This window comes from Lepus europaeus, chromosome 5 (assembly GCF_033115175.1).
Source record: "Lepus europaeus isolate LE1 chromosome 5, mLepTim1.pri, whole genome shotgun sequence".
Classification (NCBI taxonomy): domain Eukaryota; kingdom Metazoa; phylum Chordata; class Mammalia; order Lagomorpha; family Leporidae; genus Lepus; species Lepus europaeus.
The window spans coordinates 130,943,457-130,969,395 of record NC_084831.1 but is presented as its reverse complement, the minus strand read 5'-3'; the positions used below and the strand labels follow the sequence as shown (position 1 = coordinate 130,969,395).

At 46.8% G+C, this 25,939-nt stretch overlaps 1 protein-coding gene across 2 annotated transcripts in view; it reads left to right on the top strand.

Annotated features, from left to right (window-relative positions):
• RXRG (retinoid X receptor gamma) overlaps positions 1-25,939 on the top strand; it is a 165,005-nt gene that overhangs the window by 96,357 nt on the left and 42,709 nt on the right. Inside the window, exon 1 of one of the 2 annotated variants that reach the window (XM_062193757.1) lies at positions 15,785-15,848. The exons of the other annotated variant lie outside the window; for it this stretch is intronic. Within the exon in view, the coding sequence (XP_062049741.1) occupies positions 15,800-15,848 (49 nt within the window). The 5' untranslated portion in view covers positions 15,785-15,799. Of the gene's footprint in view, positions 1-15,784; positions 15,849-25,939 lie in introns of those variants that run through there. 2 annotated transcript variants of the gene reach the window in all.

Here is a 25,939-nt window from a genome sequence, read left to right as displayed (position 1 = left end):
ACACACCACACGCTTTATAATGGCACATGGAGAATCAGCAGTATAGATGACAACCGAGATGGGCTTTAAAGATCCAAGAATCTGGATGGCGTGTCTTTTCAGTGACTTTGGAAGGACACGAATTTCAGATGGCAGGTAAATGATCAGGGTAGAAAGGGGTGGTGGGGGAGGGGCAGCTGAAGAGATGGACTCATTAACCGGGTGAGACAGCCTAATGTAGTTCAGATGGATGAGTCCCTGAGGGGCTGTGTCCACAGAATGCTTGTAAAACTTGGATTTGGGGCTCCAACAATCTTTTTTAAAAACAGATTTTATTATGTATGTTTAAGGCACACAACATGACGTTATGGGCTGAATCTGATTCACGTAGATAGTAAAAAGGTTACTGAAATGAAGCAAATGAATATATCCACCATCTCAGAGTTGCTCACTCTTTTTGGTCCTTTCTTTTGTGTCAAGAGCACCTAAAATCAACTCGTTTCACATGGATTCCACATACAGTCCAATGTTGTTACCTAGAGTCCTCATGTTCTACATTAGATCTCCAGACTTCATCCCTCATCTGCAACTTCGTGTGCTCTCTGACCCACATCTCTCCATGTCTTCCCCTGCTCCCCCCTCCCCCCATAACCACTGTTTTGTTCTCTAGCCCTATAGATTTGATGCTTTTTTTTCTTTTTGATTACATATATAAGCGAGATAGGTTAATATTTTTTCTTTCCATGTCTGACTTATTTCACTTAGCATGATGTCTTTCAGGCCCTTCCGTGTTTTGGCAAACTGTAAGACCTTGATCTTTTCTGGGGCTGAACATATTCCATTGTATAAATGTACCACTGTTTCCTTATCCATTTGACTGCCAAGGGACACTTAAATTGTTTCCATATCCTGGCTACGGTGAAGGAGCATGGTAGAACAGGTGTCTTTAGGAGTTAGTGACTTTAGTTCCTTTGGGTACATATCCAGAAGAGAACTTGCTGGGCCAAGTGGCAGTTTTCTTTTTCATTTCATCAGAAACCTCTATGTTGTTTTCCACAATGGCTGTACCAATCTACAGTGCCACACACAGTGTAAGAGTCCCTTGTCCCCCATTTTTTATACCCTCACTAGCATTTGTTATCTTTCGACTTTTTCATAATGATTGGCTCTAACTATGTGGCTTTTTCAGGGAGGCAAGGAGTCCACACTATTCTTCATTTGTTTGTTTTGCTGTTTCTCAGCTATTGCTTTATGAAATAAAATGTATGCAGGAAATGGGCATTGACTCTTGGTATACAAAAGGCCGAAAAAAACAATTCAGAAGACTAAAGGAGATTTTGTTTAGGACTTACAAATACTGAAATCCTTTTTCTTACTATAAATGTAGTGGGTGATTGCAGATAATTTATAAACTATTGACAGGTTTGAAGAAGGGAACAGAAATCACCTAAAAACTGCATGGCCTAGAGTTAATCATCATTTGAATTCTGCTGCATTTCTTTCTAGTCTAAAGAATATTTTTGAAAAAATGTACAGCTACTTTAAATGCACATAAAATATTGAAAGGAGTCGTGGGCAGTTCTTCCTTTTGCCTGCAGGCATGTTTGATCTTAGACTAATGGAAAAAGGAAAGAGTCTAGTTTTCTTAAAACAAAATCCAAAGAAAAAGAATATTCATAGCCACTCTTGGTACTGCATCTCACAGGGCCCTATAGCCTGGTAACCAGGAGGCTCTTTCAGTTTCTTTATCGAATTCTCTCTTTTTTTACACCCACGTCCTTTAGTTCTGGCAGCAAGAGAAGCATCTTTGTGATTCAATAAACACAAAACAGCCACACTCAACTCACCTTTTAAAATGTTACCAAAGAGGCCAAACCAAAAACCAAAACCAAGAAGGAGCCAAACTCTCTTCCTTGTTGTGATTGGCCCAGGATCTTGGTGATTACCGAGGAAATAGCAGGAGGTAAAAAAGAAGGCAAAGGCTCACCAGGAGATCCTTGGGGACCCCAGGAAGAGGAAGCTCTGCATAGCAGGATCGTGCAAAATTATGAACAGATGTGTTTCTTTAAAAAGAACCCAAAGGTCTCACAGCTGGCTGGTGGCAAACGGGGTCCAGAACCCCAGCTATGGACCCCTGGTGGACACTGATGTGGGCAAGTGCTGGGGCCAGTGGAGGGGACAGGGAAGGGTTCAGGCATGTACTGCCTTCCTGTGCTCTGTCTGAAGAGCTCTCCTCGCACTGACAGCCTTCTGACCTTGGACAGACAGGTGCTGCTTTAGTAGGGTATTGAAGTCTGATGGCATGGACATTGGCATTGACATTAACCTTCTATTCACAGAGCACAAACTATGGTTTACCATAGTGGTAGGATTTCAGAAAATATCTTTGACCAACAAGGCCATGACAGATTGAGTTACAGGAGGACTTGTTAAAGTTATCTACTGGTGAATATTTTTTATAAAGAGATGGGATGGTTGCGGGTGGGAGGGAGGTTATGGGGGGAAAAGCCCCAATAATGCAAAAGTTGTACTTTGTAAATTTATATTTATTAAATAAAAAAAGATTTTATTTATTTATTTGAGAGGTAGAGTTGCAGACAGTGAGAGGGAGAGACAGAGAGAAAGGTCTTCCTTCCGTTGGTTCACTCCCCAAATGGCCGCAAACGGCCAGAGCTGCACCAATCTGAAGCCAGGAACCAGGAGCTTCTTCCTGGTCTCCCATGCGGGTGCAGATGGCCAAGCCATCTTCTTCTGCTTTCCCAGGCCACAACAGAGAGCTGGATTGGAAGGGGGCAGCTGGGACCCTAACTGGCGCCCATATGGGATGTGGGCACTGCAGGCGGAGGATTAACCTACTGTGCCACGGCGCTGGCCCCTGGTGAATATTTTTTAAAAAGCCTTTGTATTTCTAATTTTTTTGTAAAATCATAATTTTGCATGTTATATTTTATTAAAATATATTTTTATTAAAATTTTTATTAAAAACTTTATTAAAATTTTTTTAGTTAACAATAATTGTACATATTTATGGTCTACAGTATGATATTTGTTCTTATGCCTTTACAAGGCTGTGGGGCACCCAATCTAAGTGCACATGGGTGCCCAACACTGCAATAGCCCCTGACGATCTAGAAGGTGCTCAAGGCACCCTCCAGCTGGTAGGGCCTAGAAGGGAGAGGCAGGAGCCGCAAAGCTGTTTGTTCATTCCCTCTCATGCTTACTCTGTGTCTATTCACACTCCCATCTCCCTCCACCCCCATCCGTGTGCATCCCCGCCCCCTTCCCCATCTGCAGGCTCCCTATTCTTATCAAAAGCTGCTCCTCTTCTCCAGATCATGTAATGCCCGTTACCATAGCACCCGGGGACTCCACATTATTAAGACAGTCTCTTTATTAGTAAGCCTGCTCCTCCCAGGAAGCCGGGTGCCTTGGAGTCCATGTGAGACGATGATGAGCCTGTGTCTCAGGGGCTTAGGGATTTGTCACGGGGTCAGGAGAAGCAGGTGCAGAGAGCTCGGACCTCCTGCCTCACTCCTGGCCTGTCTACCTCACTGCTTAGAGAGCAACTGAGACTCCCACAGCTGTATTTCATTCCACTGCCTTTCCTTTTCATCATGCACTCATAATAATTATACATGTTATTACACTTCACATTTTACAAAAGCCTTTCAAATACATTCTTTCTTTCAATTCTCACACTATCCCTGTGAACTAAGAATTTTGCATTCATTTTAAGGACTTGAAGAAACTGTGGAAACTGACATTCAGAGTGCTCTGTCGTCTCAAAGTCATCCAGACGCTCAAGGGCAAAGCTAGGACTCAAACCCAGACGCTGCACTGTCTCTACAACCACTTCTGAATGGGAAGACAGACTGACAGGCACGTGGAGAGACAGATGAAAAGCTCCTATGCATTTGTCAGAATGGGTGCTCAACAACTATTATTTGTTAATCTGTTGGCCTAAATGTGTCTTCTTTGGAATCAAATGTGATGTCATGAATGTACTATCACGGGCTTTGGAGTACTTTTTCAGTAGAGGATTTGGTGTTACAACTATTTTTTGAGCATCTATTAAGCACAAGAAAATGTTGAAAGTATTGGGAGAATATGACAAGTACCTTACATCACCTGTGTGCTTAAAGACAGTGAAGTGGAAGGGGAGACATATCCTGCACACAAAGCTGTTAAGTGGTGATAACGCCTTCTACTCATCCACCTCCCATTTACTGTCTACAGACTCAGGCCTGGGGCTCCAATGCTGAATAAAAGACATATAGGCCATGCACCTGTGGAGCTTTCCATCTGTGGAGGGAGGCAGGCATTAAAGCGTCGGTGAGACAGTCATTTAATTGTAACTGTGGTTTGTGCTGGAGAGGAAGAGGTGCACAGAACCAGTGCAGGTGTGGAGCTGCCAACTTTGGCCAGGGCAAGAGGATAGAGGCAAGGCAGGGAAAACTTCCTAAGGAAGAGGCTTTGGTCCAAAGCGGTTGGAAGACACAGCCTGCCCCAGAGGAGAATGGAGCCTCATCACCATGAGGCCAAGCCTGTGATGTGGAAGCTGAGGATCTTCAACTACAAAAGTGAAAGCAGGGGCTGGCACTGTGGCATAGAAGGTTAAGCCTCCACCTGCAATGCCAGAATCCCATATAGGCACCAGCTCATATCCCAGCTGTCCCATTTCCAATCAGCTTCCTGCTGTTGTGCCTGGGGAGGCAGTGGAAGATGGCCTGAGCACTTGGGCCCCTGCACCCGCGTGGGAGACCTGGAAGAGGCTTCTGGCTGCTGGCTGCAGCCTGGCTCAGCCCTAGCCATTGCCCTTTGGGGAGTGAACCAGTGAATGGACATCTCTCTCTTTCTCTCCTTCTGTCTTTGTGTCTCTGCCTTTAAATCAACCAATCAATCAATCTTTTATTTAAAAAAAAGGCAAAACAGAGGGCATAGGGGTGGGTTTTCAGTGCAGGTTAAGTGGTATCAGTTTGTGGATATGCTTCACACGGAGATAACCCAAAGTCAGGTACAGATCAGAGACAGGTGCCCAGTGCTGGGAGGTGGATGTGGGGGTGAGAATTTCAAGAGGAAGGAGAGAGAGAGACAGAGACAGAGACGCACAGGGACATATTCAGGGCCTGGAGGCCGCAAGACGCCCTGGCTGGACAAGGTCCAAAAGAGATGGCGTTTAGTTTGCCTGGAGAAGGGTGAGCTGGGATTCAGCTAATGGGGATGCAGAGTGGGAAAAAGGGCATCCAGGAAGGGGAAGCAATGGGCGCAAAAGCAAGGGACAAAGGACATATACAGAGTGAGTTTGCGAAAGAGTGTGCTGCGAGCTTTCCTGGAGACCGGAACATGCTTGGTGAACGTGTGCTAAAGGGCTTGGAGCAGGGGCAGGGGCCCCTGGGTAGACGCCTCTGTGGGCAGAAGGTGAGCGGTTGAAAGTGCTTGGTCTGAGGAGTCACGTCAGAGGGGTGCATTAGGAGGATTGCTCTGTCAGGCGTGCACAGGATGGATGGCAGAGGGAAGGAGGAGGGCTGGCAGCTGCTCCTCCCATCACCGCCCCTCAGCCTCACTCCCTGGCTGTGCCTCCCGGGTCTACCATCGGCAAACTACTCAATCAATGGAAGTTTGAGAACCGTCCTCTGCCCACCCTCTGATGGAAAAGGGGTGATTCATTGTTAGCATGCATCAGCATCGCTTTGCTGAATTCCAGGCTTGACTGATGCCTCCCTGGGGTGTGCAGAGGGCTTACCCCCGTCCCTCAAACCCTCGGGGAAATAATGGATGCAGAACACCCTGTTGGATTAATTGAGTCTCCTCCCTTTCTGCTTCTGTTCTTGTTGGCCTTGAAGCTGTTTCCCTCTGCCAGGATATAAGGGGAAGTCCTCTCTGTCACCACTGCCATCTCCAGCTCCGTTTCCACAGCTCTGCAGTCTTAACTGGCTGAGGCCTTCCCAGCATCTTGGCTGAAAGCATTAGTGCAGGACCAAGCGGCCCCTCCTAGGCGAGGGCAGACATCAGCCTCCCGTGTAGGGTTTGATTTGGCATCAGAAAAGCTCCAGTCCCCAAATATCTGTGCCCCAGCCTGCCGATGTGTCTGAAATTCCACCGTGGGAGCCACTGATGTTTGGGTCATGTCAGAAATAGCGTAGCATCCTTAACAGCTGCTCGTAGGTGATGTCACAGGCAACCAGACAGCCCTCTGCTCTGCATGCCTTTGCATCAGGAACTGCCTCTAGCTCTTCCTGCACTCTCCTGCCAGCCCATAAATCCCACCAGCTCTCTCTAACAGCAGATCTTCTGGGGCAGCTCTCACAGGGCCAATGCTCCCCCTGGCCCTCTGTATATCCAATGCTTTGAATTATTTCTTCTCTTTTGGGCCTACATTATCCCAACTGAGTCTTTCCAAGACCCGCAGCTGCAGGCCAGCAGCACCTCACTTCCACTTCACACCTACACTCAACGTGCTTTCCTGAACCTTCATTTGGCCACAGCCTGGCCCTCCTGCTTGCCAGTGACAGGGATGTGGCTAGTTCAAGGATTGTATCTTCACAGTGAATTGTAGTGGAAATAGCACAGAATTTGGAGTCAAAGAATTGGTTTCTAGTCTTGCTTCCATTACTTAGTAACTGACTTTAGAAAACTATACTAAAAATGCCATTACTGCTGGCTCTGCCAAGCAACCTGGAGGCACGAAGGAATATTCCCCAACCCTGTGATTCGTCCTGTAGGTACCATTCCCCCAGGACATCATCTATGGAGCTTGTCAAAGATTCACATATTCAGGCACTCTTGGGCCCCACAGAGGCTGATTTAGAGGCCTGGGTGAGGCCCAGGAATCTCCATGTTTAACAAATCTCCCAGGTGGGTCTGATGTAGAAAGTGCATGGGTTTTTGGAGCAACCCTACTGTGGGGGGAATAACTCAGATCCCATCCCCCTCTGCTTCTTATGGAGGTTCTGAATTCTTTTTGGTGTCCTATGGTGGATGGAATTCAAACTTGGTGTAGTCCCGAGTCTATGGCTAACATAATACACCAATACAGAGTTTTATCAAACTCTGATATTGCTGAACATTCTGACTTTAAGAACTTCTCTGCTGGCCCCAATTAACTACTTCTTTACCTACAGCTGTTTCTGTTCCTCTTTGCTGCTGGGTAGAGTGAACTAAATGCTGGTAGTCAGTACCAGTCCCCCCTCCATTCCTTCTGAAACTGAATGCCTTCTGGACTTTTGGGATCAGCTGCTGGGAAATATGAACAGCTATAGAAGGGGTTATAGAGTGTCTGGTTTTGGGCGGTAAAAGAAGTACATTGGCTGAATACCTACCCAAAAAGCCTTGCCTATTACAGAGAAAATCATTGTGACTACCTCAATTCTCATGTCCTAATATCCAGCATCCTGCCTGACTGCAGCCTTCCTGGATTTTTCTTCTAAAAATATTTTGCGCCCATCTATGAATGGGCGACAAAAGTGTATTGTAAACTGTTAGATGTTAAACACATTGGAAATTGCACTGTTGTTTATATAATTGCACCATCTTATGGTTCAAATACCCCATCGGAGAACAAGGTCAGTTTTGCCCAAGTCCTACCTTTTGATGTCCACATGCTTTGCTCAGTGGGTCTTTGGAGGGGACAACATAGTTCCTTTTACTGTCATACGAAGCCCATCCACTGGAAACTCACAAATGAAAATCAAGTCAAACATAATAGACATTTGCCTTTATGTAAATATAGCTCTACAAGTGTTGTGGGCCTTGGGGCTGTGCTGAGGTTAATGGTAGAGTTCCCGACGTCCCTGTCTGCCCCACCCTGCTCAGCTGCCAGCAATGATTATCTGCCTCCTGCACTCACTGGAGGGTATATTTAGAGCCTCTTCCCCAAGAGTAAGTGGGAACTGAAAATAGACTGCCTGCATGAGATTGGGTTGCAGCCTCCATATCTATACCTGAATACACGAATGTGTAGCCAGTGGCCAGCACACAGTGCTTCTCAACACATGCTTGTCCACACACGGCAGTGGCGTGCTCTCAGGGGCGAGGCTCGAACTGTAGCATTGCTCCCTCCCTCTCAGGGGCTTGAACAGGCTCCCCTGAACTCTCATGCTGACATCTGCCTCTTTGCCTAGGACTCTGGATGCGGACCCAGTCTGGATTAGAGAGTCTCCTTTTTTCATTGCCGGCTCTTCTCCAGAGGAGACCAGATGTTTTCCCCTGGTCTCAGCCCCAGCCTCCTCTCAGCGTGATCATAGTTGTTCTGCATCCTGACAGCTCCCATGTGCTTTGCAGCTGTGGTTGTTTATGACAGGGAGGGTTTTGTGATCCATCGTTTGGCTGGGAACCAAGAGATGGAGGCATCTATGCAACTGTTCCTTCTACCTTGAAAGTTTTATGACAATGTTATATCATTTGCAGTTAAGGGGAGTTATAAGTTATCCTTAAAGTTATAGCTTATAGCATCATGACAGCAGGCTCAAGTCTGTAATGTTCTTGGTTGTTATCTCAGCATCCATTCAATAAGCATTCGTCAACTTTGCTGTGTGCAAAGCAAGATGCTAGATTCTTTGATAATGTATAGATGAGTAAGAGACTTCCTGCACTCAGGAAGAAGATTCTAGTTTAGCTACTATGTATGATACAGAGGAAAGTTCAATTAGCTCTGCAATAAAAAGGTTTTTTTTTTTTTTTGAGGGTATGGAGAAGAGTGGAAGTATCAACAGCTTCTAAGAGGGGATTGACAGAGGAACTAGCCTTTATTGGGTAGGATTTTGACAGCAGAGGTGGTGAGGTGAGAGCATGTTATGTGGAGGACTTGGTGTTAGCAGACCGCAAGTCAGTATATGCTATGGCTACACAGCAGATGGCCAGTGCCAATCATGTCTCCTGCTCTTCAAGAGCTTGTTGTGTTCATAAGGCCCAATTGTGCATCCTAGCAGATGGGCAAAGTGGATCTTCTTGGTTACTTGGAATTTCCCTGGGAAGCTGTTTCTCATTATCTGCTGATGGGTCCTTCTTGTTGTTATAAGAAGGTTTGCTTTCCTTACATCAATGTTTCCCAACTTGTCTACACATTAGAGTCTCCTGGGGAAATGTTTTCATTTCTTAAAAAGATGCAGTACTATTTTTAAATTGTTATTTTTATTTATGTATTTATTTATTTGGGAGACAGACACAGAGAATTTGTCCACTGATTCACTCCCAAATGCCAGTAACAGCCAGGTTTGGGTCAGGCTGAAGTCAGGAGCTGGGTGGGACTGAATTTCATCTCTCACATGATTGACAGGAACCCAACCACTTGCACCACCACCTGCTGTCTCCCAGAGTACCCATTAACAGGAAGCTGAAATTGGGAGCCGAGCTGGGACCCAAACCCAGGAACTCCAATATAGGTTATGGGTATCCCAACTGGTATCTTAACCACTTATGCCAAACACTCACCTGGGGTTCTTTCAAACAGTTCCAGGACAGACCACAATCCCAGACAAATTGCTGAATCTCTGGAGGTAATTGTTTAAGCTTCCGGAGTGATTACAACGTTAGAAAACTTTGGAAACCACTTCCTTAAAACAAATGTAACTCAGTCAGCTGGCTTCACCGGCCTGGAACAATTAGCTATGCTACAAACTTAGAGTAGGTTCCTGAGCTGTAGGAGATACCTTGCAGTTATAATTTATGCTTTTGAACACATAGAGATCTGTGGAAATGGCCCTTTTTTGATAGTAGCTGACAGAGTGGTAATTTAAAGATAATCAGCATTCTTTCTCATTTAGGTACCCCTCATTTTTGTCCTCAGAGGTCCCCAGTCATGAAGACAGATGTACTGTACTTATGCTAGTATCAAGCCTGTCCACAGAGTAGTATGTGATTACAGGAAAAGGAGCCCATAAAAATTGAAATTGGAACCTGGAAATGGGCACGTTCATTTCCTCATACCCAGAGCCTTGTCACTGACGTCAGGAGGTCTCAACAGAACCAAACCTCTATTCATTTCTTCATATATTCTTACTGGGTTTCTACTATGTTAGATTATGCTGTGGAGGTTTTAGGAGCTACAAAAATGACTCAGACCCAGTTGTCACTCTTCCAGGATTTGCCATCCAGTAAGTGGTTTTTTCAGACGCATTCTTAATAATAATGTAAAGGAGGAACATGTTGAGCAACACAAGAGTGGTCTCAACCATGGGAACCACAGAGTATGGAGTTTGGGGAGGGGAGAGAGAGAGGAAAGAGAGAGAGAGTCAGTCAATGGCCGGAGAGCTACCTAAGAGGCCCTGTGGGAGTGACTTTGCGGAACAGGTAGTATTAGAGAGCAGAAGGAAGGGAAGTTTCCCCTGAATATAGGAGCAGAATGAACAAATTCAAGAAGGTAAGTTGCTGGAGGTATCTTTAAAAAATAGTGAGTCATCTGTTTGACCAGCAGGTAAAGGGGAGAAAAATCCAGGTAGGAGATTTTCTGGAAGTTCAGAGCCCAAAATTGGCATGGGATGTCCAATGTAGGCTGACAGAATCATGGGTGAGACAATAGAACAATGGAACTCTGGAAGGCCAGATCATTTGCATGGGATACCTGGACATGCTCACTATCCAGCTTCTTGGGTGCATTGACTTCCTTTCCTTCCTAGAGTTATTAGACCTATTGTTTTCTCCACCTGGTATCCCCTCCTCACCTGCCCCTCCTCGCCTGCCCCTCCTCTTCTTGCCTGGGTTGAATCCTACTCTGCTTTCCAGCTGAGTGTAACTGTTTTCCCGGTCCTTTCCATTTAAATCAGATCCACCCCCTATCAGTAATTTTTCTTCATAGCACTTCTTATGATTTATAATGATATTTACTTGTTGAATATCCATCACCTTCATCAGATTATATAAGCCCCATAAAATCAGGAACTGAATTTCTCTTTGCTCTTAGTACCTCCCCACTGATGGATAGATAATAAGCCCTCACAAAGTGTTGGCCAAATGATAAGTGAATGAATGATAACAGCAGAGAGAATAAACAATAATGGTAAGCACTCATTCAACAGAGATATTTCATTAAGGAGAGTAAGGTCATGGCCTCGTGAATGACATATTGGCTGGGAGTCCAAATTGGGAGCCTGGCTTTTCTGCTCAGTTCTGTCACTACTTAATATAAAAACAGGGATCCATAGCATCAGTGTGGAGACACTGGCATCTCAATTCTGTAATTAGTGTTTACTGGTAATTTTCAAATGGATGAGTTTGGTTTTTCATCTTGTGTTTGCTGCAAAATGATATTTTATATCACCATTGATTGAAAGAAAAAAATCAGAGATAGAGCTATATCCTTTGGCCACCAGGAAGAATATATTATTGGTTGAGTTTGTGTCCAATGTACTAGTGAAAATGCATGTTTTTTTCATTTACTCACAGGTACTAATGGTTTTAATAAAAGCTGAACATGTTAATTAAAAGGACGATTAGCATTGACAAGAAGGAAGTCCAGAATTGCTCTGAATGAACTAGCCAACTCCTAACCATGGACACCGAGCACTTGACATCTTCATTAACAGCTGGAGACACTGGAGTGACTGAAGTTGTCTGGGAAGGGCTTAGGCTAGAAATATCAGCCAGTTAGGACAATGCTGTTACATCAATTATAGTTTTAGACAAGACACAACAGTGCCAAGCAAAAAAATGTGTATTAAAAAGAAAAGCCATGTTCATCTTTCTTGAACCTTACGCCAACTTTGTGGCTTGTTATGGGATGTTAAATCATCAAGAACGTATAACAAGGAAAGCATGCTGCATATAGTAAGTGAATCAAACACTGTCTTGTGCAAAAATATTTATTTAAAAACTGTTCTATCACTTAACGCAGGAAAATAGACACCCAATACACTATCACTGTCCTTGAATAGTTAACAGCCATGAGATGAAGATGAGACATTTTCAAAGGAGGACAGATGACCATTCAGCTCCACTGCACAGGGGATGCCACAGAGCCAGCCCTATCTGTTAAGCATCACCTGAACACAGTAGACAATAGGGTTTTGTGAGACTTAGGCTAAGGAGAGATCTTTGAGGCATAAGTGTGATCATAGTGGGAACTGAACTTAAGTGTGGTCACAGTGGGAAGTAGCCAGTCCAGAAGGGACCATTGAAGAAAGGCCAGAAAGAAAAATAAGAAAATATTCTTGGCATTTGCCTTACAGAGATATTGTATAGAATTCGGCAGCGTAGAAAAGGAACACTTGCCCAATTCTCATTATGTGATCTACAAAACCAAAACCAAAACCATGAACCTCATGAGATAGATGGAATGGATATTTTCCCCAGAGAATAAATGAGCTCGCCCAAAGTCAGACCACCAGAGAGTGGCAGAGCCCTTGGCCATTTGATGACTGACCCAGAGCACTTTCTTCTACATAGAGCTCAGAAGGTAGGTTGAGACACAATGGAAAGGCCTTTCTGTGCCAAGTTATAAAATTTGTCTTTTATTCTATGAGAACAAGAAGTAGGCAATGTCTAACTTAGTGAAAGGGAAAGAAAGTAGAATGTACCAGAAACTGCTAGTAGATCATCTTGACATTGGCCTTGCACAAGGCTCTAGGGTGGGGATTTTTAGGGGTGGTTTTTGTGTGCATGAACACTTGGAAGAATCTTTGCAAGCACAGGTTTGCCAAAAAGCCAGTTGGAATAGCTCATTTCCTTCTGTGACAGGCGTACAATAGAAAACTGTAGTGTGTACTTCAGTAAGACACTTGCTTCAGATACTGCTGCAGAGAAGTGGACTATGAAGGAATAAGTTCTGGATTAGATTGCACTCAGGTTTAAAGTTGTAGAGGGATATTGAAACTCATCTATCCCTGCTCCATCGTTTTACAAATGAGAAGATGAAAGCACAAGGTGAAATGACTTGCTTAAAGTTACATCCTCGTCATCATCAAATTAGCTTACATATATTGAGATTTGCTATGTATCTGGCATATTCTAAGTGATTAGCCTGTGTTTACTCTTTTAGTCCTCACAGCAGGCCTGTGAAGTAACTGAGAGGCAGGTACATTCAGCGACTCTCCAGTGATACAAGACTGTGAGCAACGGAGCTAGGATTTGCACCCAACAAGTGTGGCCTCTGAGTTGGTACGGAGTCCACAGATAGAGCCTCTCCAAGACATAAACCAGTAAGTGGCAGAGCAAAGTGCTAAAGGTACTAACAAATGATATGTCTTTGCTAGATTCTTTCTAACATTTTTATCAATGAGTTAGATAAGGTATAGAAAACAATTCATCATATTTTCAGACGTCATGAAATGAAGGTAGGAATAAGACACTGCACAACAGAAACAGAGTCCCAAAAAATCTGGGATGATGAATGAATCGAAAATGTTTTCATTTTGGGAGAATATAGACAGATATTGTGTGTAGGAGCTTAAACCAAATGTCCAAAAATAAGATGAAGAATATGTACAAGGATGCTTTTTAAAAAATCCATGGAAAATGGAATTAAGGAAGATATATTTTGGTGCAAATATTTTTGAAATTTTCTTATAACATGGATTTTTTTATGAACTTTTTGAGGCTCTTTTATTAAAAGAGAACACAATTTGGGGAACAAAGAGGTTTTAGCAAGTTAATTGAACATAAAGTAACATGTGGAGCCACCAGATGCTGAATCCTCCTGAATCCTGCACCACTCATGTCTTCCCAGCTCTTTCTAAAATAAAAATTTTAAAAATATTTATTTTATTTATTTGAAAAGTAGAGCATGAGATAGACAGAGAGATCTTCCATCTGCTGGTTCCTTCCCCAACCCCAAATGGCCACAACAGCCAGGTCTGAGCCAGGCTGAAACCAGGAGCCAGGGACTCCAACCAGGTCTCCCATGTGGGTGTCAGGGGCCTGAGCACTTGGGTCATCTGCTGCTGCCTTCCTACGTGCATCATTAGTAAGCTGGTTTGGAAGGAGAGCAGCCAGGACTCGGACTGGCACTTGCATATGGGATGCTGGTGTCATAGTGGCTGCTTATCCCACTGTGCCATAACGCTAGCTCCCTGCTCATGATCCATGCTTTGAGACCCAGCAACCAGTCAAGGGAGCTCCATATTCTCCAAGGCTTCTCTCCATAGGCTTGAAGTGTTCTTTCTCTTTCCTGACCCATTCTTGCTCTGATCCCTAACTTGGCCCCCTCCTTTATCATCCTGACTGTTCCAGCCTCAGCCCTTTCATTCTTGGCTTGTGTTCTAGGTTCTAACTTTGGAAACTTGAGTTTTTTCTATGGGGCCCTGACTTGACTTACCTCTCTGGCTGTGGGTCCTGGGCTGCATCTGAAGCAAACTCATTCTTGCTGCAGTCCTTTGAGCTCAGTCCGTGACACTGGCTATTGGTGAGTGTGCTGATAGCATCTCATGACCCTGGCAACATGTAACACTGAGCCGAAAAGATGCGGACCCTATCTGGACTACTACATCCAAGTTTGGATGACCTCCTCCCCACCATGGGGGGGGGTGGTCTATGCAAACTGAAGTACATTACTGGACAAAGGGTAGGTTTTGAATAGACTTGAACACTTAATGATATATGCAGTAACTGGAAGAGCCATGAGCACCTGGAGAACTGGGCACAGACCTCTCGGAATTTTCAGAAGACCCCACTGTGAAAGATCCCCAGATTCCTCTGTGTGGCTCCAGGGAATAGCCTTGAGCTGGGAGCCGAAGCAGTGAGGGGAAAAAAGAGGCCAATTTCAACTCAATAGAAGACTTTGTCTTAGGAAGAGCTGGTGAGAGATAGGACATTAGTGAGCGCCCCATTATTGGGAGTGTTCAAGTATAGTCTGAGCAGTGCCTTGCAGGAATGCTGCACAACTCCCAAACATCAAAGGGGTGCTCAGACTCTGTCTGTCCATTCCAGCCAGGAGAGACTCTGCCGAGGGGACACAGAGGTGGACTCTAAACAGGTAGCATGATGACAGTGGTGCAGAAGGTGGATCCATCCCCTCCAAGTCACCACCGCCACCAGACAACACCTGTTCTTCAATGGGCAGTTTTTCAGGTGAGCGGGCACTGGCTCCCAACCGCAGGTGGTGTCCAGCTTTCCTTTTAAAGTACAACAAATGCTTCCAGCTGCGAAAGCAGGAGAGGCCCATCCCGGGACTGAAGCAAGGGCCACTCTATTTTCATTTTCCCGGTCGCTGGGGCTCCAGCCTCCTGCAATTCTAATGCTGTGCTTATGAAAGGGCTCGGCTCCCTCTTGGCCCCCACTCTCAGCCCCTTGCACAGATCCAACACCAAGTGCATCGGGCAGCTAGACGCCAGAGTGGGAAAAAGCATTTTAATAAAGCCCCATTGATTTTCGTGGGGGCAAGTCAAGGAAAAAGGCACCTGGAGCGCCTCCCCTATGCCCCCTTGCTCCTGACCTACTCCGGGGCGGTCACACATCGATTGGCTTCCTAGACAATAGATGGTGCCACCCGGGAGGGACCTCAGGGGACCAGCTGGGAGCTGGAAGAGTCGCACGCAGCAGCCCAGCCCCGACTTAATCAAACTAGCAACAGGATCTCGGGCGGCAGCGACGCGGTGGCGAGAGTCGCATTGGCGGCGGCGGCAGCGGCGGCAGCATTATGCGTGATTACTGACAGGCACCAGCTGCCGCCGCCACCGCCGCTCCAACGCACTATGTGGACTCTCGGATCTCCAGGCAGATTCCTGACTAATCCCAGAGGGCTGGCCCAGCCCCTGCTCCCAGGGCTGCGAGGAAGCGATGACCACTCTTGTTAGCCCAAGTTGAAGGGAGCCCGGCTGCGCCTGGGAGCCGGGAAGAGGCCGTGAGATTGAGCAGCCGCAAGCAGCGCAGGATTATGAACTGAAGAGCAAACATGTATGGGAATTATTCTCACTTCATGAAGTTTCCCACGGGCTTTGGCGGTGAGTCTTCCACTTGGGCTTCCCAGGGTGGACCTGTCCCAAGAGAGCAGGAGGAAGCCGGGGAATCAGAATGCCGGGATGAGCATTGAATGAGACGGCGATCATGAGTGTTTATGTGCATCTGTAGTGGTGCAGAGCTTGTTTCTGCTAGAGTGTGTGCATGTGGGGGCGAGACAGAGGGAGTGAGGGGGGCAGAGGGAGAGGAGAGAACCGACCACAGGTGAGGATATGTGTGCATACAGAATAAGGATTTGGAGGTAGTGTCAGCTGGGTTCTAAATCAACATGCTTGAGCGTGTGTCTCAGACAAAGATAGAGCAAGAGCATTGTTACACACAGATGTGTTTGTGTGGGTGTGAAAAGTGGAAGAGTGAAAGGCAAATTGCTAGGATGTATCCATTATCCGAACTGTGCTGGCAAGAACGTGGCTGGAGCAGTTTCACCTGTGTGAAGGGTCCCGGGATACTTTGTAAACAAGGGCGTGATTGTTTTCCTGCAAAGCAGGTTTCCCTCTAATTGGATTTTTGAAAAGAAAACACAGTCCTTTAATTTGCCACCCGGTTTTCCTTTCTGCGTTTGCTCCCCTTTTGATTTGCTAATAGCCTCTTTCTCCTCCCCTGCTGTTGACTGCCCCCTTCCCAACGCTGGGGTCCCTGCTTCTCTGACTCTGCTGGGTCAGGATGTGGGGGCGGGGGTCTGGGCTCTTATAAGAGAGAACACGCAAACTGGAGATCCCAGTTAGCCAGCCAGGCAGAGCGACCTGGTCATACCTGATGGAAGCTTCCGGAGCCTGAGTCCCGGAGCTCCTTGATTCAGTTGGCAGAAGTAGCACGGCCCCCCAGCTTGGAGTAAATAGAACCCGCATCTGACCAACTGGCCTCTGGCTCCTCAGTTGGTGGCATGGAGCTCCTGCTCTTGGGATCCCAAAGGGGAGCTCTTACCCTATAGATTCTGGCAGGCAGGACAAAGCAGATATTTTTGTAAGGTCTGGAGCACTGAAAAGTTCCTGCTCTGTTGACATTGTCTGTGAACAGATAGCCGATCCATCTGCAGGCTTGGGAATAAAGCTTGCCTACTTTGCTGGCCAGAACCTTCTACGAGGCACGAAGGGACATTGCAAGGTGGACTTGGTCTCTGCCGGGGAGGTGTTAAGCAGTGGTGGTGGTAGGGGTTGCTTATTCATTCAGGCTCCCTTGGGTAGTTCCTCTCAGCCAGGCACTGGAAATGCAAATGTGAATGAAACAGCCTTCAGTTCTGCGCCAGGCTCATTAGACAGACACATTATAATATTGGGTGATGTGTGCAGCCTCAGAGGCATGAGGAGGCTGCTGCTTGGACTCAGAGGTAAGGGGCCGTGGCAGTGTTCCAGAGAGAATGTTCAAGTTGTTTGGGTCAGTCTGATGACAGAGTGAGAGTGGCAGCCAAGACTGTGACCTGGACATTTGATCTCCAGTTTATAGCTGGGCCCCTTGCAGCTCCCTTCTCAGTCCTACTCAGAGCTGAGAATTGCTTTTTTCCTGCACATCTGAGTTTGGTTGTTGGAGGAGCATGCTGCTCTGCAGCCCGTGTCTTGGAACCTTGAGCTCTATGAGATGCTGGCTTCCCAAATGCCAAAGAGACCCTGGGAGACAGTTGGGGTGAACGGCAGAGCTGAAGGTAGAAAGGCTAGGGAGAGTGCTAAAGTAAAGGCCAGAGAAAGAAGAGGCAGTCTAAAGTTCCAGGGAGGGGGCTGCTTGCTGGGATCTTGGAATTGTTGTATCCTAAGGGTCCTTTAAGAGCACCTTAGATCTGCCATTCTACAGATGTGTAAACTGAGGCCTAAAGGCAGGGACTAGCCCAGGTTGTCTGGAGTTGAGGTGCAGAGTACTTCCAGAGAAGCTTCTTTCTCAAATTTTTAATACTGTTATTTTAATACTAGTATAGTCAACAGAGAGGGGAAGCAGAGAGAGAGAGAGAGAGAGAGAGAGAGAGAGAGAGAGAAGATCTGAGTTTGGTTCCTAGGTTTTTACTTACTGCCTTGTGTGACTTTAGGCAAGCTCCTGAACCTCTTTGAGCCTTAGTGTGTTCATCTCTAAAATGGGCTATATAATCTCATCCTTATGGTTGTGGGAACTAAATGAGCTAGCACAAGAGGAAGCAGCTGTCCCTATATGCAGTACCTAGTACAAGTTAATATTTTCATCGCCTCTGTTTTGCTCAGATACCAAGCTGAACATTAGTTTAACAGTGAGACATGACTGTAGAATGATAAAGCAGGAATCTGGGAAAGTAAATACCATAAAGACCCTCGTATTTTGTGGGATGAGGTTTTCCACATTGTGGGGACTCTAGGGTTTTAGTGAAATTAGATTTCAAGAAGGGAACATCACAGTGCAGCGGGGAAGAAAGGAGTTTGCTGTAACGTGGGAAATGCCCGCCTCCTCTGCTGCTTTTCCTTGTCATTCCTAGGGAGGTGAACCATGTGGTTGCTTCTGTTGATGTTTTCCTTTTTGTTTGCATGCACCAGTGAAGGACTCAGCCCATCTGCTGGGAGGTCTGAGAACTCCCAGTGCCCTAGGCACAAGGGACATTGGAGAGGACCTCACCTGCAGCTCGAGCCACCTCGCCCCATTGCAGCGAGTTACAAGGCACTTACTGAAGGATCAGGGCTGTAACCCAAAGGAAACCACAGAGTGAGGACCTCTGGGGAAGTGACGTCACACTTGGGAAATAGCACCCAGGATTTGTGTTTAGGGCCACGCTTTCCAGATGTCAGAGCACCGTCGGGTCAGTGAAGGAGAGACGGGCCCTACTGGCCGGAAGGGGTGGCCACCTGGGCTGTGGTGGCCCCACCAGGGTGTCCACTCTCCCTCCCAGTTCTGGGGCTCTGCAGTGAGAGAGCCTTTTTTCCTCTCCTCCTCTGCCAAGTCCTCGGTCTGCCAGCTGCTCAGTAAGAGATTTGTTTTTCTGGGATGAGACAGTTGCTGCCTCTTAGAAGATGGCAAAACAAAGCCTGTAATCCCCCTATCCAATTGTGAAGTAATCCTCAGGGTGAGAAGGAGATCAGGGGGAGAGGGGCTTCGTGCCTCTCACAGAGCAAGCACACTGGAACAGGAATGCCTGCCGCCCCTCTCGGCACTCGCCCACTTTCAACTCCCATAATCCTCAGAACAACCCAGTAAGTAGGTGCTAGTGCCAGCATGGTCACGCTCCTTTTGTGGATGAGGGGATGGAGGCATCGGGAGACGAAATAACTTGGTTAAGGTCCCACAGCTGGACAATGGCCTGGTTCCAGGGCCTGTGCTCTGTTAAGCTGTCTGTCACAACTTCTCTGTGTGACACCGTTGCCCCGAGAGGCCAGGGACAGCAGCTACCCACTGGGGGTCGGGGGCCCCAGTCCAGTCTCAGAAATGCAGCTGCAGCAATGACAGGTGTTTGCACTCACTATGGCCTGGCCATTGAGGAATGCACTGCAGGGTAGATTAGGAGCCACTGAGGAGGAACAGGGGCCTCTGGAGGATTACCTGGTGGCTTCTCCAGGATGTGCAGAAGTCCTGCCTGGCCGGCCCTGCTCACGTGTAGAATGTCCACCTTCCATCCAAGAAGAGCCACAGTGAGGGGTTAAGTCGGTGGTTCTTGTGTGGGTCTGAGTGTGTGTGTGTGTGCAGGACATGTTTTTTTCCATCCTTAGATGTGTGGGTGGCTAATTGGAGCCTCCGTGGGTGTAAGTGCTTAGGGTTTGTGTAGGAAGGAGGAACTGTTTATGAGATGTAGGAAGGAACATATTTAGTGTAAACTATTTTCTGAAACATTTACAATCTTACCAAGAGATAGGGAGCTGAACAGCAACTGGGAGAAGACGCTGTGCAAAGAGGAATCTTAACGCTTCACACTCCCCTCTCCCTCATGGTGTGGCTTCTGGATGTGCAGGGAACTCAGCCACCAGCGTCGGATGCCTGCCTGGCAGGTGCCCCTGGAGGAAGCTGGTATTCTCGCCTCCGATTTGGAAGGAGAAGACAGAGGCCCAGCGAACAGAAGCAGCTGATTTTCTACAATGCCTGGGTTTGGGTGACTCTCTGGAGATGGATTCAGTCTTGGGTCAGAAATCCTCACAAAACATTCAGAATAGTAGCCAGCATTGCTAAGGCACCTGCCACGTGCCAAGCCCTGTTCCAGAGGCATTTCACACAACATCTCATTTAATCTTTTCAAAGACCCTTGAGGTGGGGATGGGGGCAGTACCTGTCATTGCCACCATCCCCATTTCACTGGCAGGGAAACTGGAGTCACCAAGTTGAGTGGACTGTCCAGGATCACCAGGCTGGGAGGAGAGCAGCCAGGACCCAAATCCAGGAAGTTATGTGCCTTGGTGGCAGTGCTTACGGCTACCCTGTGCTTGCAACCCCCATGATGGGGTGGGGTTGGAGGATGGTGTCTAGGGGTGGAGTCCCCAAACAGCCCCAAATGAGTGGATTATATGGAAGAACATCTAGAATATTCCATTCTTGCCCTATGTTTTTCACAACTTATGCATCATAATACAGTTTTTTTTTTCTTTTGAACATACAAAGTTTCAGCAAAGAAATAAAATGACTTAGGTAGGGGCAGGGGACGGGGCCCTCTAAGGCTAACATGCTTTTCTGGTAGATTGCACTGTATCTTAAATCCGGGGGACCCGCTTTTCCATTCTGGGGCAAGAGTTGGCAAACTTTGTCCCTACACGGCCAGAGAGCAGATATTTGAGTCTCTGCTGGCTCCCTGGTCTCTGACAGCTGCTCATGGGGTGGGTCCACTGTAACACAAAAGCAGCCGTAGTTACTGCATAGACCCATGTGCACAGATGTAGCTGTGTTCTGGAGAGTCTGCTGGCTCCTAGGGCATGGATCATTCCAGAGAAGTTTCCTTTCCATTTCTGGCTGCTCTTCGGTTAGCAGCCACTGCCAACACTTTGGCTCTCAGCCTCTCTGCCTTCCGCTTCTCTGTCAGGAGGCTGAAATTCCAAATCTAGACAGAGGAGCCTGCAGACCGTCGGGTCTGCCCCCTCAGCCACAGGGCAGGACACTTGGGAAAGCAGGTGCGGCTTGCCTAGAGCCCTGTGGTCTTCAAACTGGGTTTTCTCAGCTCCCTCTGAGCCGCCTGAGGTGGAAGGAAGAGGAGTCTTCCCCCAGCCTTTAGTGAAGTAGCTCAATGCCAACCCAACCACACAGAGTAAGGGCTGGCCTTTTACAGGATAAGGATTTCATAAAACAAAGCCTGACAAACTGTAAATACACAGGAAACTTCCCTTTTTCCAAACAAGAATTGGAGACTGGTATTAAATCCAGCTAAAGAAGGTGCACCTATCACTAAAGAGTCAGCAGACTGTAAGATGAGGGCAAAGTCAAAGAAGTAAGGTGTGGGTTCTGCCCAGAGGGAGTGCTCACTTCAAGAAATTAGGTTTTGGGCCTGGTGTTGTGGCAGAGCAGGTAGAGCCTCTACCTACGATGCCAGCATCCCGTATGAGTGCCAGTTTGAGTCCTGGCTGCTCCACTTAAAATCCAGTTCCCCGTTAATGCACCTGGGAAAGCATCGGAGTATAGACCAAGTACTTGGTCCCCTGCACCTACGTGGGAGACCTAGATGAAGCTGCTGGCTTTGGCCTGGCCCAGCTCTTGCTCTTGTGGCCATCTGGGGAGTAAACCAGAGGAAGGAAGATTTCTCCCTCTGTCTCTTCCTCTCTTTGTAAATCTGCCTTCCAAATAAATAAATCTTTAAAAAAAAAAAGAAAGAAAGAAAATTATGTTTTGACCAATAACATTGCAGGGTAGGTGCTCTTAAAGTGATGCAGGATGGTAACCAGGATCTGGCACTTCCAAACTCTATTATCTTTGGGGTGCCCTGGCCCCAGAGCAGTGACCTGGGTAAGTATCTTCCTCCCCAGTTTCCTCAGCAGCACAGAGCACAGCCGGGAGTCCCTGCTCCCTTTCATCAGCGTCTATAATATCATGGGCAGTGAGGGTCAGGGACAGCAGGAGTTTCTAGGTTAAAGACCAGTCTTGGGGCCAGTGCTGTGGCATACTAGGTGAAGCTGCATCCCATATGGCGCTGGTTCAAGTCCCAGCTGTTCCACTTCTAACCCAGCTCCCTACTATGGCCTGGGAAAGCAGTAGAGGATTGTCTAAGTCCTTGGGCCCCTGTACCCATGTGGGAGACCCAGAAGAAGCTCCAGGCTCCTGGCTTCAGATTAGCCTAGCATTTGGGGAGTGAACCAGTGAATGGAAGACCTCTCTCTCTCTCTCTGCCTCTGCCTCTCTGTAACTCTGACTTTCAAATAAATAAGTAAATCTTTTTTTAAAAAAGATCAATCTTAAACTCCTAAGAGGATTTTGGAAAAAGGTCTGTTGCCTTTAATTCAAAGTAGTTACAGGAAATCAGAGGAGCATTGAAGGAAGTGCAAAATAAATACGAGCATGTGCCCTATAACGACAGTGGCAGGCTGTATGTGTGACAATGCCCCCATAAAAATATAATGGAGCTGGAAAATTCCTATTGCTTAGTATTTTTAAAAGGATTTATTTTATTTATTTGAAAGGCAGAGTGAGTGAGTGAGAGAGAGGGAGAGAGAGAGACAGCCAGCCAGCCAGCCTTCATCTGTTGGTTCATTCCCCAGATAGCTGCAACAGCTGGGGCTGGGTGAGGCTGAAGCCAGGAGCCTGGAACTCCATTCGGGTCTCCAGGGGTCTAGGTATTTGGGCCATCCTCTGGTGCTTTGCCAGGCATAGTAGCAGGGAGCTGGATCTGAAGCAGAGCAGCTAGGATTCCAACCAGCCATCAGATACAGGATGCTGGGGTCCCAAGTGGCAGCTTCACCTGCTGAGCCACAATGCTGGGCCTGTTTCCCTTAGAATTTTAACTATATCTTTTCTGTATTTAGATATGTGTGGATATACGAATACTTTTTTTTTTTTGACAGGCAGAGTTAGACAGCGAGAGAGAGAGAGAGAGAGAGAGAGAGACAGAGAGAAAGGTCTTCCTTTTTCTGTTGGTTCACCCCCCAAGTGGCTGCTAAGGCTGGTGTGTTGCGTCCAGCATGCTGCACCAATCTGAAGCCAGGAGCCAGGTGCTTCTTCCTGGTCTCCCATGCAGGTGCAGGGCCCAAGGACTTGGGCCATCCTCCACTGCACTCCTGGGCCACAGCAGAGAGCTGTACTGGAAGAGGAGCAACCGGGACAGAACTGGTGCCCCAACAGGGACTAGAACCTGGGGTTCCAGCACCGCAGGTGGAGGATTAGCCTAGTGAGCTGCGGCACCGGCCGATATTCGAATACTTGACACTGAGTTACAACTGTCTGAGGTACTCAGCATTGTATCTTGCTGTGCAAGTTTGTAGCTTAGGTCAAGCAGGCTGTACCACATAGCACTGTGGACTATGCCATCTAGGTTTCTGTACATACACTCTATGATGTTCTCCCAACAACCAGATCACATTTTTCAGAATACATCCTATTGTGCAGTGACACATGGCTATTTTGTGATGTTTCCCCTGGGCTGATTGCCTGGCTTTCATTCCTGTGACTCACCATGTCTGTTGTCCCTCCTTTTACTGGTCAGTAGCATCATGGGGAAGCAGTTTCTCGGAGGCTTTGGGGCTCCTAGCACCTGTGTTTTCTTAGCCTAGATGTGCAGGGAGCAGAGCAGGGATGGGGTATCCTAGTTTGATGAGGGGCTATCTGTCAGTCAGCCATTCAGCACACACTAGCTACGCACTGTGCAGGAGCTATGTAGGACACCAAGAAAGCGAGAGCCATCTTCCCTGGAGGGATGTATACGCTAGTTGCAAACTCTGAAGCCCTCATAGCAGCATTTCTGGAATTTTTTCCTTGGGACTGAGTTGAAGCGAATGGACCCAAGGAACACAATATAGTTAGAAGCAAAGGAGAACAAATAATGGCATACCTAATGGTGACATTGCACTAGGAATAGGTTTTGCTGTATTTTTAAGATAATTGCCTTTTTTAGGAGAGTCCATAGTTAGAGGCTGGGGAGAGCCATCAGGGCAATGCATCCACGGGAACAGTGAAAGGGACAGAGGTCATGGATTCCATAGCTGGATGTGGACAAAATTGGTGTTCACAGACTTCAGGAACAAAACATGAGCTGGGTGCACCGTTGGCAAATGCCTGGCACATCCTTGGGCCATTTGTCTTGGGGGACTAACTGGAGCATACCTGCTGTACCAGCATTTGGAACTGGCTTCCAGGGACAGAGCTGCTCTTTGTGCATGAGATTCTCTGGTATCTCTCATTCACTGGGGACACACAGCACCCACCTGGTCTAGCAAGACTTCTAATGTGATGCTGGGTAGAAAGGGGGTGTGACATCAAAATGCCACTAATAACATGTAGAAAGATTGATAGTGATGCTGTAAACTAGCGTGGGATTCTAGGTCTGTTGTTCTTCCTGACCTCAATTTTCTGATCTGTCTAATGGGCCACAATTTGTGCTTTATACACTACTGAGTCACTTGAAACTCAAATGAAAAAGACAGTGGCCTCCAGGAGGGTTCACTCTTCCTGCAGTGCCTAGCATGGGGCTGGCACACAATTGGATGTGACAAATACTTTCTGAATGCCTAAGCCAGTAATTCAAAAGGAAATGAATAGCATACATGGAAAGAGTTTTATGAGTGTGAGAGTGCAATGGATAGAATAAGCTTGCACCCAAGAGCTAGATGACCTGGCATTTTTGTCCTGTGTGACCCTGTGCAGGTCTCTCAACCTCTCTGAAGTGATTTCCCTTTTTATAAAATGGGATGTTCTTTCCAGTCCTTAAAATCTGGTTTCTAAACAAAAACAATAGCATCTTATTGATTCATGAGAATTAATTTGAAAAGGCGATTAAATTGACTATGGTATTAACTAGTTTGTATTTGCTCATTCACAAAAAAATAATAAAGAGAAAAGGTTTGTTAAGCAAATAAAATGGTAGAAGTGTTAAGCCTATTTAAGATACATCTGTTTTCAAGCAATTTAAAAAGCATAGTGGGAGCATCATTAGCATATTAACGGGGTGTTAATTACAAAAGACTTTTAAAGCAGGTTTTTATAAAATCCCCACTTAGTAACCATTAGCTTGTGGTGCTTGAAACACAAATGATTCACGTGTGTTACTTAGAAGTCATAAAATTGTAATTTAAAAGTAATCTGCCAACTTGTCACGAATTTAGACTGATTTTTCTCTCAATTGATCCAGATGAGTGAGGTTTTGCTATAATTACATATAATGTTGGCAATAATGAGGCTGAGTATCAATCTCTCCCTGCTTCTCACTACCTCCAGCATTATAGATTTGACAGGAGGGGGTGGGCTGGAGGGGGAGGGGAGCAATGGGGTGGGGAAGAGGAGAGGAGAGGGACAGAGTCAGGGGATGCTACTCTCCCCCTCTCCCTCTTGGAAGCATTGGAAGAAGCTGCCCAGCCCCCAGCCCGAAGAGTCAGCCCTCCTCTGGGGGCTGCAGGAATCCAGGTGGCATTGCCCTGCAGGGCTCTGGGGTGCTGGCCCACTGGCCTGGCCAGGGGTTACACACAGTAGACTGATCCCAACAGTCAGTGCACCCAGTTGCTCTCACATTCCCCTTGAGAGAGCCAGGCAGAGGCTGAGCCTCTCAGGCAGTAGGTTCTGTGCTCCTGCACGCTTGATCCTTCTCTGCATTGCTCTCATTGAGAAAGCTGGAAAAGGTTATGGCAGAAGAGAAGGCTTCCCACAGAAGGATGGAGCTTCTAAGTCTGCTCCCCACCTGCCACCTGCAGGGAGCTTATACCTGATATCTTCTTCTCCCATCTGTTGAAATGTAGAGCTTTACGCCAATCAATCCTGGGGTCTCAAACCCCTTCCTGTCCAATCTCAGGGTGGCAATGCACCCTCACGTTTTTGTGGTACTGTTTGTGGGTGACAATGCTTGTAATGGCTTAAATGTAAGAAGTGCCTCTTAGCAAGGTCCTGGTGCTGGGTGGTTTTTCTGTGTATAGGGAAGACAGGAGAGGGTTGGGATGAACTGGGGGCCTTGGTGAAGGGAACCAGAGCCAGGGTATGAGTTGTGAGGGGCTGAAGTCAGCATGTCAGCCTCCTGACAGAA